This window comes from Capricornis sumatraensis, chromosome 3, assembly GCF_032405125.1.
Source record: "Capricornis sumatraensis isolate serow.1 chromosome 3, serow.2, whole genome shotgun sequence".
Taxonomy (NCBI): Eukaryota; Metazoa; Chordata; class Mammalia; order Artiodactyla; family Bovidae; genus Capricornis; species Capricornis sumatraensis.
Genome location: NC_091071.1, coordinates 107209741 through 107228028, shown reverse-complemented (window position 1 = coordinate 107228028; position 18288 = coordinate 107209741). Strand labels below are relative to the sequence as shown.

The 18288-nt window shown below is 53.1% G+C and overlaps 2 protein-coding genes across 2 annotated transcripts in view; one reads left to right on the top strand and one right to left on the bottom strand.

The window, feature by feature from the left end:
- MGAT5 (alpha-1,6-mannosylglycoprotein 6-beta-N-acetylglucosaminyltransferase) overlaps positions 1-6548 on the top strand; it is a 238563-nt gene extending 232015 nt beyond the window's left edge. Inside the window, exon 16 of the mRNA XM_068968274.1 lies at positions 6128-6548. Coding sequence (XP_068824375.1) covers positions 6128-6326 — 199 coding nt within the window. The 3' untranslated portion in view covers positions 6327-6548. The remainder of the gene's footprint in view (positions 1-6127) is intronic.
- Positions 6549-13866: 7318 nt separating this feature from the next.
- TMEM163 (transmembrane protein 163) overlaps positions 13867-18288 on the bottom strand; it is a 277527-nt gene continuing 273105 nt past the window's right edge. Inside the window, exons 7-8 of the mRNA XM_068969547.1 lie at positions 15237-15378; positions 13867-13927 (exon numbers count right to left, since the gene is read on the bottom strand). Of these exons, the coding sequence (XP_068825648.1) occupies positions 13867-13927; positions 15237-15378 (203 nt within the window). The remainder of the gene's footprint in view (positions 13928-15236; positions 15379-18288) is intronic.

Below are 18288 nucleotides of genomic sequence, written 5' to 3'. Positions count from 1 at the left end.
CCAACCTTAATAGCTCCAATGTGGTGTTTTCCCCTAGGGGATTTGTTCTCCCAACCCCAGATATTCTGCAGAGCAGTCATTTGGTCCCAGTCTTTTTTTGTAACTTATTTATTAGCTGCGCTGGGTCTCTGTTGCTGCACAGAATTTTCTCCAGTTGCAGCGAGTGAGGACTACTCTGGTTGTGGCGCATGGGCCTCTCATTGCAGTGACTTCTTTTGTTGTGGAGCGTGGGCTCCAGGCACTCAGGCTTCAGTAGTTGTGGAGCCTGGGCTCAGTTGCTTTGTGGCACGTGGGCTCAGTAGTTGGTTGCTTCCAGGCTCTGGAGCACAGATCAGCAGTTGTGGTACACAGGTTGGCATGTAGGTTCCTCCCCACCCAGGGATCAAACCTGTGTCTTCTGCAACGGCATGTAGATTCTTTACCACCTGAGCCACCAGGGAAGCCCCTGCCCCAGTCTTAGGGAACAGCGTGGACTCAGGGCTCCAGGCTTACAGGTCTCCATTCTGGCTTCACGCCCTGTTAGAGCACAGTTGGCCACTGCATTTATCTGGGCACCGTGGTCTGAGCTGGCCTGGCCCTGCCTGTAAGCCTTATTATGCTCACCTCAAGTAATAAGGTGTAAAATCCTTTTCAGAGAGGAAACGTGATCTCTAGCATCTTGCCTGCAGGGCTCCTTTCCTGAGTAGGGACTCGGGGGATTCTATTTTTTCTCTTTTTTTTTTACATGAAGACCAGGATCAGAGGTGGCCTCAATTCCACCAGCAGAATAGAGGCCAGACCAGCAGAGTTGGTCGGCATCCTGTTCTGCAGCCATGTGAGAGGCAGCGCTAGTCTGATGTCTGTGATGCTAGAAGCTTCTACCTCCAGAGTACATGTCCCCAATTCTAAGTGCAGGAGGAGCTTCCCACTCACCCCGGTTGCAGACCACTCCTGTACCAAGGTGGCTTCCTGAGAACCCTGAGTGTCTCCCTCTGTTTGACAGGAAGTCTGGCGTTACTAGGGACAGACTGCTAGGCGTCCACTCCCAACTGTCCACGTGCAGCCCCGCCTACCTCTGGAGGAGGCAACCCTGATGGGGCTGCTCAGAGGCGTGGGCCTTCCTGGCCAGGCCGGGGGCTCAGAGAGCCCAGCGCCCCAGCGAGCCTGTAGGGGAACAGGAAGGGGAGCCAATGGACCCATTTCCTCTGTTCTGTCAATCTTCCCACCTGTAAAATAGGGACATCCCCAGTGATGGTGAGCCAGTATACGGCAAAGTCCTTTCCTCCAGGATGTGGGCCACAGAGCAGGCCTGAAGTCGCCAGGCTGCGACCAGAAAAGCCAGTCCCCCGCCCCCACCTCAAACCCCACCCCACTCCTCACCAGCAATCCCGGCAATCCCGTACACCAGGCTGAGCCCAGGGGAGAAGAAGGACTGGGTGAGGGGCTACCTTGGGCCAGGCCCTTTGCCAAGGCATTACCTAGCAGCCCCCTGCCACCTATCCCCTTGTAGATCTGTGGGTTTTCTCCCTAGAAGGCTGCTGCGAATGCTAATTTTGCAATAGAGCTGCCTGAAATTAATTTTCTGAACATAAGAGCCCTGTTGAATGCCTTCGTTTCTGCATTTGTAAATACTGATAATGTTGTAGCTCTCTGGCAGGTCTGCTGAGTGCCTCCTCAGCACAGCCATCCTGGCTGATCCATGTTCATGGCCACTTAGCAGTGAGCGGCCCCTCCCAGCCCTGCTGCCGCTTCTCCTCCGGCTTGGGGCCTGGCTCTGAGTTTAAGCTCCTTTCCGCCTCCGGGTGTCCCCGGCCGTGCAGCATGCCTTGATGTGACAGATGTCAAGGGTCCCGTGCTGTCACTTTGGCTCAGGGAGTCAGGCAGCTGGTCTTGGGGCTCCTGCTCAGGTGCGGCTATGGGAGTGACCGAGACGCGACCACAAACCCCTGTGCACAGAGCACACGTGATTCAGGTGAGACCTCACTTGACCCAGACCAGGCCCTGTGAGGTCAGAGGACAGAAATCCTAGAAAGAGCTGGAGTCCATGCTGATGGGGTCCGGGGGGAGCACCTCACCCCCAGAAACAGAAACACATGTTAGTGGAAGACCTCCTTTGTAATGTTGCTACCTTTACCAGGTGTATCCTCTAGAATATTAATGTATTGAGTTTGGGGTGGTTTTTTATTTCTTCTTTGAAGAGGAATTCTAAGCCATGAAGCCTGGACTGTGAGCTCTGTGGTGCCTTAATGCCTCAGAGCGGTGACAAGGGAGCTTGGGGAGACTTGGTGGATACGAGCTAGGATTAGCAAGGTGGAGGGGGGGAGGAGGTGGGGAGGAGGGAGACCAGCAGGTGGGGCCCGGCCTCCTCCTTTCATCCTGCATGGGTGTGTGTGGAGAGGGCTGCGGGGCTTCTGTCCTCTTGGGAAATAGGCAGCCCCATGGGAAGGAGGAGGCTTGGCCTTTTTCTTGTTTCAAGAGCTCTAAGCTCTCCGGCGAGGGCTGAGGGCCTCAGAAGCCCCAGTCCTATCCTGTGAGAGAAGACGTTGAGGGCAGTTAGAGAGAGAGAGGCGAGCACCCCAGGGCTGCAGAATGGAAACAGCACAACGGGTGTGTGTGTGTGTGTGTGTGAGATGGAAACAGCACAAGGTGTGTGTGTGTGTGTGTGTGTGTGAGATGGAAACAGCACAAGGTGTGTGTGTGTATGTGAGATGGAAACAGCACAAGGTGTGTGTGTGTGAGATGGAAACAGCACAAGGTGTGTGTGTGTGTGTGTGTGTGTGTGTGTGTGATGGAAACAGCACAAGGTGTGTGTGTGTGTGTGTGAGATGGAAACAGCACAAGGGGGGTGTGTGTGTGTGTGTGTGTGTGTGTGATGGAAACAGCACAAGGTGTGTGTGTGAGATGGAAACAGCACAAGGGGTGTGTGTGTGTGTGTGTGTGTGTGTGTGTGTGTGATGGAAACAGCACGAGGTGTGTGTGTGTGTGTGTGTGAGATGGAAACAGCACAAGGTGTGTGTGTAAGATGGAAACAGCACAAGGAGTGTGTGTGTGTGTGTGATGGAAACAGCACAAGGTGTGTGTGTAAGATGGAAACAGCACAAGGTGTGTGTGTAAGATGGAAACAGCACAAGGTGTGTGTGTGTGTGTGTGTGTGAGATGGAAGCAGCACAAGGTGTGTGTGTGTGTGTGAATGAGATGGAAACAGCACAAGGTGTGTGTGTGTGAGATGGAAACAGCACAAGGTGTGTGTGTGTGTGTGTGTGTGTGTGAGATGGAAACAGCACAAGGTGTGTGTGTGTGAGATGGAAACAGCACAAGGTGTGTGTGTAAGATGGAAACAGCACAAGGTGTGTGTGTGTGTGATGGAAACAGCACAAGGTGTGTGTGTGTGTGTGAGATGGAAACAGCACAAGGGGTGTGTGTGTGTGTGTGTGTGTGAGATGGAAACAGCACGAGGTGTGTGTGGCAGGACAGACAGTTAGGGACAGAGGCGGGACAGCAGCACACGCCCTGGGGGCAAGGGGCCTCGTGGGGGTGAGGATGTGCTCTAGCGATTGGGAAGGTCCCTTCCCCCTGCTGAGCTCAGCAAGGATGCGCGAGGGGCCTCTCTGCAGGCCTGGGCGTGGGACCGAGACCCCAGGCCAGGGATTGGGTCGCATCCGAGGGTGGCCCCACCACCACTCAGCTGAGCCTCTGGGCCCGGTCACCCGTGGCTCTGGGGAACGCTCGCTATTCGAGTGCTTTGCGGTGGTCTTTGGACATCGGCCTTGGACAGGCTACTGCTGCTGCAGCCCCGTGGCCACAGGCACATGTGCTCACACCATGGTACGCTGGGCCTGGAGTCTGAGGCCAGGAGCAGGCGTGTTTCTCCCTGGCTCTTAACAGTCCCTCCCACTCACCACGGGGTCCGAGATGAGTTCTGGAGGCTTCACGCCCCTGATGAGCCGTGTGCCAGGCAGATGGCTTGAGTTAAGACACAGTAGCTGCCGTGATTCACCTAAATACATAAATAGCATAAGCACAAATCTGGATCCCGAGGCTACATTCCATGTGGAGACTTCACTGGGCTGCGGGGACTCCATTTCAGTGTCGGCCAGGAAATGGGACCGGTGGGCCCTGACTCTGACTTGAAGTCCGTAGAGCCCCCAGCTCCTTGCCTTTGCCATGACCCTAACCCTCTAGGTGCTTCCGTCTCCCAGCTGGCACACCTAACATCAGGAAGTGTTAGGCCACTTAGCGAAGTCACAAAGCTCCCTGGCGACTGCCCAGGACAGGAGGGGGTGCTGCCCTCCTGAGAGCCAGGAGCTGGGCTGGCAGCCTCAGAGAACTCACCGGAAGCCCAGGAGATGCGCTGGAAATCACAGATTAATGCTGGCAAGGGGGCAGGTGGGCCCAGGCTGTTAGTGGGCTCAAGGAAGACGAGCAGGCAGGAGTGACACTGGGAGGGGGTGGGGGTCAGATGCTTTTCTCCCAACATTTGGAAGCTTTCCAGAAGTGGCAGGAAACCTCAGGCTCCCCGCCCAAATCCCTTCCCTGTCAGCAGGAATCAGGACTTCTGTGAACAAAGCAAAATGGAGACACTTGCCATGTGTGTAAATTCACAGTGTGGGGTGAGGGCAGAAGGTGGCAGTCCACCCAGCATCTGCCAGCGGGAGTGATCATGCTAGCTCTCATGTGTTGAATGCTTACTCAGAGCTGGACTCTGCCAGCTGCTCGGTAAACATTAATTTCATCCCTGTACCGCCCCCCTGTGAGCGGGTAAAGAATCTGCCTGCAGTGCAGGAAACACAAGAGATGCAGGTTTGATTCCTGGGTCAGGAAGATGATCTGGAGAAGGGAACGACAACCCGCTCCAGTATTCTTGCCTGAAAAATCCCGTAGACACTAAGCCCCCGGTGGGCTCCAGTCCAAAGGATTGCAAAGAGTCAGACATGACTATGCGACTAAGCACATGACCTTCGCTGTGAGTCAAAGGTTATTCATCCCCATTTCACAGAAAAGGAAACTGAGCCACAGGGAGGCTCAGGCATTGGTCCAAGGCCACACAGCTCATAAGAGATAAAGCCAGGATGCAAACCCAGATCTGTCTGGCCCTCCTACACCACCTTCTCTGAGCTGGTCCCCACCAGGCATGTGGGACAACGGGGGACAAGGTGGTGGGACGCGAACACCCCATCTAAGAAGAGAACTTACATGGCTCTTCTTTGAGATGAGAGGCCAACACTGTTCTCCTGAGCCCCCTAGGTAGGGGTTTCAGCCTGAGGAAGCAAAACCCCAGGGGTCTGCAGCCCACAGCCAGACGGGTGGGATAAGATGGGGGAGCAGCAAGAACCTGGGCTCGGGATCAGGGCCTGGACTCAGTCCCTGCTCTGCACATCCACAACCCTCAAGGGCTGGGGACTGGGGTGGGTGGTAGAATGTTCTATGGCCACAGTCGTGGAAGGCGGCTGCAAAGGTCCCGTGAATTGAGGCCCCAGGACACACCATGCCCACGAAACCATCTGATTGCTCTCCAGCGGGAAACTAAGGTCATATAACAGAGATCCCTCTAAGCATTAGTTTTAAAAATAGACATAGTTTTAAAATGTTCTAAAATGCATTTAAATAATGCATATCATTGTCCCAGTCCCACTTCTCAGAAGTAACCATTGGTAAGTCTTTAGCATACCTGCTCTTTCTTTCCCTCTTCCTGTCTCCCTCTCTTTTTCTCTCTTCTCCCTTTCTCTCCCCCTCGCTCTGCCTCCCACACTCACACACACGCACCTGGATACACTGCACCCCGTTATTACTTGCTCTCATGCGGGTGCTCACACTCCTCCCTCCTTGTCAAGTGCTGCGTATGACTCTGATAACACAGCTGAGCCACAGGGGATCCAGCCGTTCCGCACCTGCTGAGTCTTCAGGTTATTTCCAGTCCTTCTCCATGACAGGCAAGGCTTCACTAAGCAGCCTTGAACACATACCACACCCACATGCACATCCAGGCACTCGCACGCCCTTCTCCAGCCCAGGTTCCCAGAAGTGAGGATGGCTGGGTCAGAGGGTGGCCAACAGGAGCCCCAAACAGCCTTCTCCACTGGAGGGTGGCAGAAGGGGCCAGGGCTGAGGACAGTCCCTGCCTCTCCAACCCCTTCCTCTTGCTCCTCAGGTACGAGGTGAACTGCCTAAGCTCAGAGCTGGCCAAGGACATCGTGGCGCCCTCCTTCGACCCCAAGAACAAGCACTGTGTGTTTCAAGGCGACCTCCTGCTGTTCAGCTGTGCCGGTGCCCACGCCCACCACCGGAGGATCTGCCCCTGCCGGGACTTCATCAAGGGCCAGGTGGCTCTCTGTAAAGACTGTCTATAGCGGCCACCACTCCACCCGCACCCATGCTCTGCCAGGGGGGAGACAGTGGCTCCAGCCCCATCAGGGTGGGCCGGGGACACAGACGCCATTCAGGGACTCTCCCCAGAGCCTGAACATTTTGGTGAAAGGATCACAGCGGAGCTCTCACCAAAACAAGACGAGAGCCAACCTCAGGCCGGGAACCTGGCTTCTCCCTGGCACAACTTGGTCTTTAATTTTGGAGGAGCTACTGTGGGGAGACTGTGCAGCTGCTCCAGGGTGAAAAAAGAGAATCTCAATATTCGTTTAAACAAAACAAAACCAGAGGGGGAGTTGAGCTAGTCGGAAAGAACTTCCTACGGGAACATTCCTAAACCCATTAATTTATTTATTTGGGAGGGAGGGAGGGGGAGCTGGGGAGGGCAAAGAGGGATTGATTGCGCGTCTTGCTACTTCTCTGATTTTCCTCTGTGGGCCACCCCTCTTCACTATAACATGACTGTTGTCTGCTTTGGGCAGGGTGTGCCGTGGGGCTGGTGGCATGATCAAGGGCAGCTGTGGGTGCCTAGCTCCTCAAAGTGGATGGTGGCAAAAGAAAAGAAATTCCTTGTGCTTAGCAGGTGGCAGAGGCTAGGGGATAGGCACCCCCTGGTTGTCCCGGGAAATGCCTGTGTGTTCCAGAGAGCCCAGCAGGGACCAGAGATGGGCTGCTTTGCAGTGACAGGTTCCTTTCCTCTGTCCCATCCCTGCCCCCAAGGTGGAACACACCCCCACACAGCTTGGCTGTCATTTCTGGTTAGGATTAAAAGCTACCCTTGCACTTGGAGGTGGTGCTCTTTACCCCCTTGAGAAGGGGTGTCTTTGAACTGCGATTTGGACAGGAGTGAAGCTGGTCCCTAAGAACTAGTGGCACCACCTGAGCTGGGCTTGTGTTATATTCACTCGGTCCGATGTCACCAAAGTCCAGGGGATGGGGCTCTCAGTGAAATTTTGATGTTGGCTGGGGGAGCAAGGGCAGGCCAGGATCAATGTGCACTGTCTTGGCTGCTGACTATGAGTGTGGGTGTGGTTTGCAAAGGGTAGGAATCTGATACTGGCTTTTCCTCCAGGCAGAAATACTGGGGAGGAGGGTGTTGAACCGGTCAGCAGGTTGGACCAAACCCTGGCGTCCCCGTGCTCTGCTCTTGTGCAAGTTCCCCCCCAGCGCCTTCCCACTGCCCTCCCCCCACGCCGTGCTTCAGTGCTTTGCGTGCGCGCGTTTCCTGTGATGCCCCTGGCATCTCCGTGCTGGTAAGAGTGAGCTCCCTTCTCCCTGGCAGAATGTCCCCCTTGAAAGCTGTCCCATGAGCCACCCAGCCCTCACTGAAGATTCCGAGTGGCTTGGTTGCTGAGCAGAAAAGCGGGACACGGCTAATGGCTGGGTGAGCCCTCGGGACGCAAGGTTCAGGTTAGAATTCTCAAGTCTGAGGCCCACCCCCACGCCCAGGAGGAATGTGGGGCTGTGAGGGATGGGAGGTTAGATTCCACCCACTCCTCGATTCTTCTTCTTGGGTATAAAATTAATATCAAATGCACAGCCAGCCTTCTTTCCTTAGACTAACCTCAGTGGATCTTAGAGAATGGAGCGGGGGAGTTAGGGCAGCCAGGGTCTCCCCCGCCCCATAGGTGGCCCCCGAGTACCCGTGCCGGGGAGAACTCCTATGGGGACACCTCCGTGCTGAGCCTGGATGCCAGGGCCCAGCCCTCATAGATTGGCTGAGAATAGAAACAAGGGCAGAAGTTGAAAGGAAACTGGGCAAGAGGGTGTGAGTGCCAGTGTGCTCTTGAGTGCTTCCTGCAGGGGGAGGAAACGGCTGCCATCCCTGCTGTCGGGAACCACTATTTGCTACGAACCGGCCTCCTGGCTGCAGCCTTCCTAGAAGGAATTCGCTTTAGCGCCCAGACCTGCAGTTCCTGGGCCAGTGCTGCCCTCTCCTGGGCCCTTCTGGCCGTTTCTGGTGCTGAGGGTGTGCGTGCCCGTGTTTGACCAGCAGGGGGAGCCTGCAGGCCGAGACCAGTTTCCCACGCTTTGCCAGACTAACCCATCTGGCAGAGATCCGTTACAACAAGCACAGGAACTCTGAAAGCAAGGTTGGAAAGCCCAGTTCTCAGAAACACGGTGTGCCGGCCTTGTGTTCCAGAAGCTGCAGGAATTGTTTGCCGGCTGCCCCTGAGCTCAGGGACTCTGCCTTCTCAAGAATTCCTCTTCTCTACGCCAGGACCCTCAGTCAGGCCACCCAGGGAGCACTTCCCCACCTTAAGATCCTTCTTGCTCCCCCCATCCCAGTACTGACCGGAAGTAAGCCAGAGTTCTGCCCCGGGGGTGGGCTGACGTGGCTGCTGCTCCTGGTGCAAAGAAACCCACACTCCAGTTGTTGAGGGCAGAAGGGGCGACACCAAATGTATACTGGTTCCCAGGCCTCCACACACTTGGCCCCAGTCTGGTCAGTGACCCCAGAGGACATTAGGGTGGGGTCTCTATCTGCCCTGTGCAGGAAGGGCTGCAATTGCTGCCTGCTATGTGAGAGGAAGGCGCCTTTCAGGGTGTGGGCTAGAAGCCTTGGGTGGTTTTGCCAGTGCCAATCTTGATAGACTCCTGAACCACCTTGTAATCGATGACAGTTCCACAGGGAGCGATAGCCCCAGTCAGGACTAGCGTCTTCCTGTGCTCTGAGCATCTCTCACCTCTTGCCTGGTTTTTTAGTTTTTTGTACATTTTTTCCTAAAAGTTTGGATTTATTTTTCCTCCACTGTGATCTTAAGTTCTTAAAAAACTTGAGGGAAAAGGTTTAATTTATTAAAGGAGAGAAAGCTTTCCTTTGAAATATAAACACTTTCAGGAGTAAAAATTCCTGAAAGGGAAAACACACTTCTCATGCCAGTAAACACCTCATTTATTTCTGTATGCAGTTTGATTTGCACATGCACAATTGGGAGAAGCTTTTCGCATTTTTGCTTAGATTGGGTTTTTACTTTGTGTTTGCTATATGTTTGTAAGTATTAAGTGATCTTTTCTTTGGTGATATTTATTGTTTCTCTGAGGTGCCTTTTCACTTTTCTTTGGGGTTGGTTTTTGGAATCTGGTGTCGGTGTTTGGAATCGGGTTTAGTTGAAGGAAGCTAGCAGACTCCTCCAGCTTGGAGATAGATAGGACCTGTCCTTGCGAGACTGAGGGCAACCCAGGCTGGATGCCAGACATGCCCTCCAAGCTCCTCAGGTCGCAGCATATGTGTGCAGATACCCCCATGCAGCCACAAGGACCCCAAGAAGAGGGTTGACTTCCTCCAGACCAACCTTCACCCTCCCAGGCTGCTTGGCCAGGTCTCTGGGTTTGTCTGGAGATTGGGTGCTTGGTGGAGTGTGGCAGGGGCAGAGAACCAACCCTGTGTGAGGGGTTGCAGTGAAGGGAAGCAGGCCCTGCTGGGCTCATTGGAAGCACTGGCCCCAAATCATTCTATCTCCCTATCATGATGAAGGGGAAATAATATGCACCCCCTGTTTTTATTTCCTTGGCAAACATCAGCCTCCCAGTAAGCTCCCTTGGCGCCCCAGTGCAGCTCACTGGTAGTAAAACTGTGATTGTGAGCAGTTAGGCAGAGACTGCTATTATGCGCGGGTTTGGGCTTTTGAGACCAGGCCAATCAGGCCACCCCTTCCTGGGGTGGTTTCCCTACTAGATATGTATATAAATGGGACATTGCCACCCTCACCCACCCCCGACACACACACCAAAATTCTTGATTTTAAAAAAAGTTCTATTAACGACAGGCTGTGGTTGTGTTACTCTCCCAAGCCTGGAATATTTTATTTATTGAAGAATATTTTCATTTCCACAGTGGTTTCATTCTAATCCTGCCCATCCCCTAGGCTGCAGACCATCTTCATGTGAAGAGATGGACAGATGTCAAGAGATTCAGGCTGCTCTAGGAAGGTGGGAGTTGCCTAAAGCGGAGGGTGGGTTCTTTTTCTTCTTGTTGGCTTCAACAAAAAAATGGAAAAACCAAGTTTATATGGCAAAAGGCCAAATTAGCTGTCTAGTGTCAGATGCAGAAAAAAAAAATTTACCCTAGCTTTCTTAGCACTTAGGGGTTTTGTGAGGATTCAGTGTTTAGCAATGTCTGGCATATAGTAAGTCCTAGTAAATGTTAAATATTGTTGTTTTTCACATTTCATAAAAGTTGAGGGAAAGAGCTGAGCTCACTTCCTATCATTGATTCCTGTAGGTGCAGGAAGATACTCCAAGTTGATAGAATGTTGTAGGAATTACAGGTTTAAGATGCCCAAGTCCTGTGTCCACCCTGCTGGCTAAAATGGTACTGTGTCCCTGGATGCACTGACTGATTTGAAAATATGCCTGACTTCAGCCCCAAGTGGAACTGGGCTGCAAAATTAGTCAGCTTGACATAGAGTGGCCACATGCCAGACCCTACCCCACTGACATCTTCTGAACCCTTCCAGGGTGTGTGCAGAACCTTTTGAGCTGGAAATTAAATCCTCTGACAGTTCCCTTTAAAGTTACCCATCTTCCTCTGAAATGCAATAATAGAGGTGTGTCTGTTTTTTTTTTTTACTTAAGGGAAAAGGAATGACCTCTTGAACATATTCATTCCCCTGGAAGTCCCTTTGCTGCCCCCTGCTGGCCAGGGTGGCTTCTCCAGTGTCCAGTCCAAGAGGATCAGACTCCCAGGCTGGTTAGTTATGTTTCTATCAAATTAAAGGTTAGTTCTGTGGAGAGAGCGAGGGGTCTTGAGAACTCCAAGAGGCTGCTCCTAGCTTAGTGATGTTTTTCCAAATCACCTCAATGTCAGTTGGCTTTTTTTGGCGGGGGGGGGGCACACTGTTGGTGTCAGCCTCTTACTTCCCTAAATAGGCTTTTTTATCTCCTCTCCTATTATTTTGGTGCCATTCTGGATAGACTGCATTTGTGGAAAATGGAGGAATTTGTTGGTGTCTTTTTAAGATCTTCTGCATTCTCTTCAGCTGCATCAGCAGTCTTACATGTCTGTGGATGTAAGATTGGAACGCACCTTCTTCCAAGCACTTCCTCGATTTTCCCCAGATCTTGTGGAGCCCTAGCCCCCTGCAGCTGGTGAGACAGGGCAGAGGGATGGAGGGCAGCTGTGTGCTCATGCGGGGACCAGGGCCCTGTGTCTGGGGAGTCAGGGGGTGCGGTCCTGGGTGCTCAGACCACTTGCAGGAGGTCTCCCTGGGACAGCCGGACAGGAACCTAGTGCAGTCGGCCACCTCTGCCCACCTCTGAGATGGCGCAAACTTGGGAAGCATTTGTTCCCTGTCTTGCCCAGGTATGACCAGGACAAATGGGAGTGGGACAACCGATGCCAAAGGAGATGGTAACATCTTTTCTGCCGTAGTTGCTGTCGCAAGCTCAGTGTCTGTACGCTAATGGCCATCCGCGTCTGTGTCTTCAGCCAGCTCCTGGAGCGGCCGTTTGCTGCTGTTCCCCGGGATTAAGTCGTGCAAGGTTCTGCCAACGAGGTGTTGCTGTTAACATGTACTGTACTGGCGTAGAGAGCACTGCTTTGTTTTCCACTGTTGTAGAGAAAACTAGGGAGAACTTTATTTTTCAATAAACTTTTCTTGTGTGACAGGTGGACCTACTTTGTGGGGGGTGGGAGGTGGGAGGGTCCGGGTGGGTGCACGAGGTGCGATACAGCCACTCCCCCAGCCCTGGCGGCCGCGGTTTCACCGTCTGCAGACACGCTGCTGGAAACCTTGATGGGAAGGCAGGTTTAAGGCACTGGGGGAGGGGTAAGTGTTCACCGTGTAAGAAAGACTCCTGCCTTCGATCGCATCCACCGGTACTGACAGTGGAGCGCTCCTCCTCCCCTGTACACACTTAGAGGGGAACTAGACTTGTCAGTGGACTCCTAGGCTTTTCTTTTTTTTTAGATAACCGGGGTCTACAATGGATGTTTAAACTCCTTCAGGATGTACTAGTACGGTAGCCCTTAAGAGGCTGGCTGTGGGCTTATTAAACCTGGACCACATTACCCTGCCTCAAAAAGAACACCCTGACCCCAGAGCTCAGTGGTCCATGAGCACTTGGTTAGGCACGTGCCCCGGAAGGTCAAGTTCACGCTCCCACTAGGGGCTTGTTGTAGGTGATGCTAGAGGGCCATGGTGCAGCCTCTCTGAAGACAGCAGGGTGCCTGGATGCTGCCCAGAGCAGAGACTCCATGGGAGACACCTGGCATCTTCTTTGATGGGACACAAGTCCCCAGAAAGGCGAGCATAACTTAAGTGCTTAAGTTTTGAGGATGCTACACAAAGATTCCACAGTGGGAACTACATTAAACATTAAATACAGGAAGAAGAACCTGCAGCAAAGGAGCCTGTTGGACCTTGTATTTCCCAGACTAGAACAGTGTCTGGTTTTTGTGTGTGCGACATGGTAACAGCCCCTAGAACATGCTGCAGAATGCCGTTGGAGAAAAGCACTCTTGAAAGCATCAGACTGAACCAAGGTCAGTGACCTCTTAGAATAGACCACCTGCCCTTCAGGGGCTCTACCCGGGCACAAGTCGTCCTTCACCCATGACAGAAAACCTGCCCACAGCAGTGACAACTCTGGCGATCACCTCCCCATACCATACAAAACAGGAAAAGGTCTTTATTGGTCACCGCTGCCTGGACAAGCAGCAGTGCTGGAGGACAGAATGTTGCATGTGGCGGCTGCTTTGTACAGAGTCTACGACTAACGCTACATAAACCGAGAACATCTAATTCCTTACAGAGGAGGAAGCCATCACGAGAAGACTGATGTACCTACCATTACCACTTCACACAGCATGTAGATCTATGCATCTATGGATAGATTATATAATTTATTACAAATAAACTGTAGTTTCACATCTCTCCAAAAGGGATCCTGTGTTTACACATATATGTTTGGGCTCTGAATGTACAAGAAAGGATTGGGGCTGAGTTCGATACATGCAAAGCTCATACATCTATCACTAAGTACTTTAAAAATAGAATGGTCTCCTTTAGAACAAATCCAGTGTTTAGACTGAGGATTAGTAAAACAGTATGAAACGAATGAAATACACGGATAGAAATTAGGAGGTGATCTACACGATGGTTCTGGAAAGGGGTGCAGGACCAAAGGGTGTGGTCCTCTCTTAAAATCTGCCAGGAGACCAGAGGAGGTGGGCCCCGAGGAGGTGGGCCTGGCGAGTCACTAACCATGTCAGGCTGGGAGCACCACAGAAGGGCGTGTACCCTCCCCACACGAACCTGTTGTATAGCAGAAGGTGGACGAGGTCAGTTCCCATGGAGGGTCCCCGCTCGGTGAGTGTTGTCCTACGGTGTCGGGCGGGGGCGGTGGTGGGAGGAGAGCAAGGCAGTCTGACCTGCGGGGTAGACCTCGTTCCTGTGAGCACAAGCTTTCCGAGAGAGAAGCTGATGTTCAGTTAAACATGGGCACCATCTGCCTGCGTGGAAACGTCTCCTGGTCCTGACAGTCTTCATGCAGTGGCGGGGCAGCCGGTGCGGGCCACCTTCACTCAAACATCTCGTAGTGGCGTGTCTGCCTCACCCTGGGCACCATGTCGATAAGGAGCCTGCGAGGAGGAAGCAGACCGGTCACCCCAACAAGGACCCTCCACAGCCCTGGGCTTGGGGAACAGACGGGGGCTTTGTTTCTATAAATACAATTCACGTACCATAAAACTCCTGTGATTCGGTGCTTTTTAGTGTACACACAGGTGGCGCAACTGTCACTACCTAATTCTAGAACATTTTCATCAATCCCCTAAAAACAAACTCACTAGGAGTCACTCCCCACCTTACCCCCCACAACAACCGCTAATCTACTTTCTCTAAAGATTTGCCTATTCGACGTATTGACTGTAACTGGAATCATGCACCATGTAGCCTTCCGTAACTGGCTTCTTCCATTGGGCGTGTTTTCGAGGTTCATCCCTGTGGCACAAATCAGTATTTCATTCTTTTGGCTGAATAAATCCTCCACTATGTCTCTACCACCTTTTATTTAATCAATGGACATCTGTGTTCTTTAAAACCTGCATATGGGTTGTATGTTGGGCATACGCGTTTTTTCTACCTTTTTGCCCACTGTGAATAATGCCACTATGATCATTCGTGTGTAAGTTTTTACGTGGATATGTTTTCATTTCTCTGGATTATGTATCAAGGAGTGGAACTGCCAGGCCAAATAGCAACTCTGTTTAACACTTTGAGAAACTGCTAACCTATCCCTGAAATGGCTAAACAATTTTATATCCCCACCAGCAGAATATGGAGATTTGATTTCTCCTTAACCTCACCAACACTTACTGTCTCTTGTATGAAAGCCATCCTGGTGGGAGAGAGAAGTGTGTTAACGTTTAAAAGCTTGAGAAACTGTTTTCAGAGGCTGACCCCAGCCTGGACGCTGCATACAGAGCCAGTGATGCCCACAGGGCACTTTAGTGAGTGGCCTCGGGCTGGACTAGAACCCAAGGCCTGGGTGGGTTTTTCTACATGCAGCCCTTACTGCACAAAGTCCCTTTTATAAAAAGTTTTCTCAATCTGGGTGCTTTAGCCCCCTCTACCACCTCCCCACTGACTGCCCCAGGTGGCAGAGGGAGCTAACGGGTGAGGATACCACACAGGCCTGCCTGGTGCATCATCATGACCCTCACTGTAGAGGAAGGAAGGGGCACTGATCTTCTGGCACTAAGAGTTGAAGGCAGGACCACTTACCTCCCTTCTCTCCCAGCCACAAGGATGTGTGACGGCTGCTCAGGGCTGTTCCAGTCCCTGACCTCGCCCAGGAGCAGGAGGGTCACAGGGACAGGACGTAGTTATCAGAAGCGGGGAATACAGCACCCCTGGCAGCCCAGAGGGCGAAGAGGAAGCAGCACTTACTTGACCCCATAGGCGAGTATGGTGAGGCCGATCAGCACGCCGATGCTGCCGTCCAGGTACCAGACAGCCGAGTTGTGCTTGAACACCTCGGCGCTCAGAAGGATGGAGAAGCCCATCACGCCCCCCACAAGGGAGTTAAACCCTGCAAGGGAAGCAGAGAGAGGCTGAGGCCAGTGCCCGGCGTGGCCACAAGGAAAACCCCCCAAATGCCAGGTGTGCCTCTGCATTCCAGAGCGTGCGCTGGAAGGAATATTCCAGAAGCACTTTGCAAGCGGCAGCGACCACCTCAGACACCTACATGGCTTGCCAAGTCTCCACTCAGATGTCACCAGAGACCCCCTGGATAGTTATCACCCCCGTTATCAGTGTCCATCCCCTGCCAGGCACTCCTGCTCCAGTGATGTAGCCTATGTGTGGTTCCCAATGCCCCCCTCTCACACACTAGGACGCAGGCCTTGAGAGGGGAGGGGCACCAGGCCTGCTGAACACACGGGACACATTCAATGCTCAGGGACTCACATCTGTCTGACGTCTGCTGGGCAAGTACAGAGTTGGGATCTTCTCAATTCTGTCAAGTCAGATTATCACCCCCATTTTACCAACAATAAAACTTAAGTTAACAGAATGAATGAGGGAGGTTCAACAAACTTACCATGGTTACATGGATTGAAAGGGGCAAGGCTGGGTGATACCAGAACCCACATCCTTTCCCAACAGGCTCCCTAAGCCACCTGAGGCTTTTTATTCTCCAGGAAGGACATGCAAAGTCTCGAATTCGCTACAGAAACAGCAATCAAACAAGAACTGGACACAACACACCTCAATCACCATCTCCTCCTCATGTCACCTCAGTGGGTCCCTACAACTTGGACATCACACTTCCAGTCTACGTGTAGCTTTTCCAAGGCTACACGAGAGGGAACGGCTTAGAGGGGTTCCCAGGGGCTCACTGAGGTGTGAGCCACAAGGCTCCTTGCCTGCCTTAGTGTAACTGAGCCCCAAGAGCAGCCGCAGGCAGGCCCACACTGCTCGGGCAGGCCAGGAACCTCTCCAACAGCAGGTCCTGCTCCATCCTCAGCAGCTCGGCCTTTGTGAGGGCGCCGTGCTTCTGCTGAACTCAAAAGCGGTTAACTCCAGGTTCCAGCGGGAGAATTGAGATCAAACAATCTTAAATGCATTCAGTGGGGGCTGTACCACTAGCAGACGTTCTAAATGAAGAGCAGGGGAAAGGAAGAAGAGTGCACGGTAGAGATGACTTAGGCCAAATCCCTTCTCAAGATCCACAGGGTAGACCTCAACAGGCTGCCTCCAACAATGGGACCCAGATGAAGCTAGGCCTGCAAGGTCATCTCTGGTGTCTGCATCACACACGCTTCTCTCCCCTCAGACCATCACCTCCCTGCTCCAGTTCGCAGCTGAGGACTCGGCCTTGCACATCTTAGAGCACATAGGTTCAGATCACAATACCTCATCTTGCCAACACCAAACCCATGACTCACCTGGGCCTGCTGCCCCCACATCCTCAGCTGCTTCTCCAGTTACCCCTGTTCCTATGTCAGACCAGTGCCCTTGTCTCTGTTCACTGAAGGACTTTGTTCTTGAGTTTCTTCTCCCTCTCCTGGATCACTCCCACTGGGATAAACCTCCACCTCCTCCCTTGATTCCATGCCACCCGCAACACAACCCCCATTCACTACCTCCCTCTGCAAAACTCCCTCAAGAGCTGTCTACCCCCGTTAAGCCTACCTCCCGTTCCCTTTACCCTGCCCCCTCCTTACATCCCCCCTCCCCTGAGCCCTCCCTGGTCTTGGATGGCTGCAGGCTGCCACGTGCCATGGTTGCCTTCCCACCCCTCAGGTCCTCCCATCCCCTGAGCCCTCCCTGGTCATGGATGGCTCAGGGCTGTCACAAGCCATGGCTGCCTCCCCGTCCTCGTCTTACGCCCTCCTGGGAATGCTTCCTTCCAGCCTCACGTGACACCGCCCTCTGCCACTCTCTCTCCCCCCTCCAGCTGCTCCTCCTCACTCTCCTTCACTGGGTCCTCCTAGTCACCCCCATCCGAGTTCCTGGCTTAGTCCCCCGAAACCCTCCTCCATCAACATTCTCCCCGCAGGTCCTCACCTCCATCCCATAAGCCAGCGTCTCCCTAGCTCTGTTTCATCCTGACCTTCCCCCTCAGCTGCAGACACAGAAGCATCTCAAACTGAACATGTTCAGGGCAAAAAATTCTGCCTCCAAATGACTTACCTTTCAGCCACCTTCTGTGTAAACAGCGTCCCCATCCACCCAGCTGCTGAAGCTACAACCCTAGGAGTCTATCCTGGACTTTCCTCACACGCAAATCTAATCCATCCATCAAGTCATTCTTGTCAACTGTTCCCTCCAAGAGTCATGCTCCATCTACCCCCAGGCCAAGCCCCCCTCCTTCCTCCTCCATCCCCTTCCCCTCCTGCCCACATCTCCCTCCTCACAATGCTTCCCCCTCACAGCAGCCAGTGACCGTGGTAGTGGACAGCAGCCAAGACCCTCCAGCAGACAAGCTGCCCGCCCTGGAACCTGTGCACTCTTCACGGCCGACAAGCCCGCCGTGCGTGACCAGCCCCTTCAGCCTTGTTCACGTCAGGTCCCCTGACCTCCCCACCTGTGCTCCGGCCACACCGGACTTGAGCACCCCCCCACCCGGACCCCTGCTTCTGGGGTCTCCCAGACCGCCTCCTCCCCGGCCTGCACTCAGCCCCGACACACCCTCCTATCTTCTCATCATTGCCCCTCCTTCACTGTTTTCCAGGGCTCTTCATCACATGGTGTTTTTTACCATTTTTCTTTTTTATAAACATCCCTCTCTTTCCCACCAGAAATGTAGCTTATTTTGTCTCTCTCCTGCTGTATTCTGAGTCCCAGAATGGAGGCTGCCACTGCTCAGGGCCTCTACTGACTGCTGCGTTCATACTGACCTCACAGATGGACAGAAGGGCCTCAGTCTTGCTAAGAGGATGCCTACTCGCCAGACTGAGCTATCCCAAGAGAGATGAGGCCTCTACAGCCCAGGCCG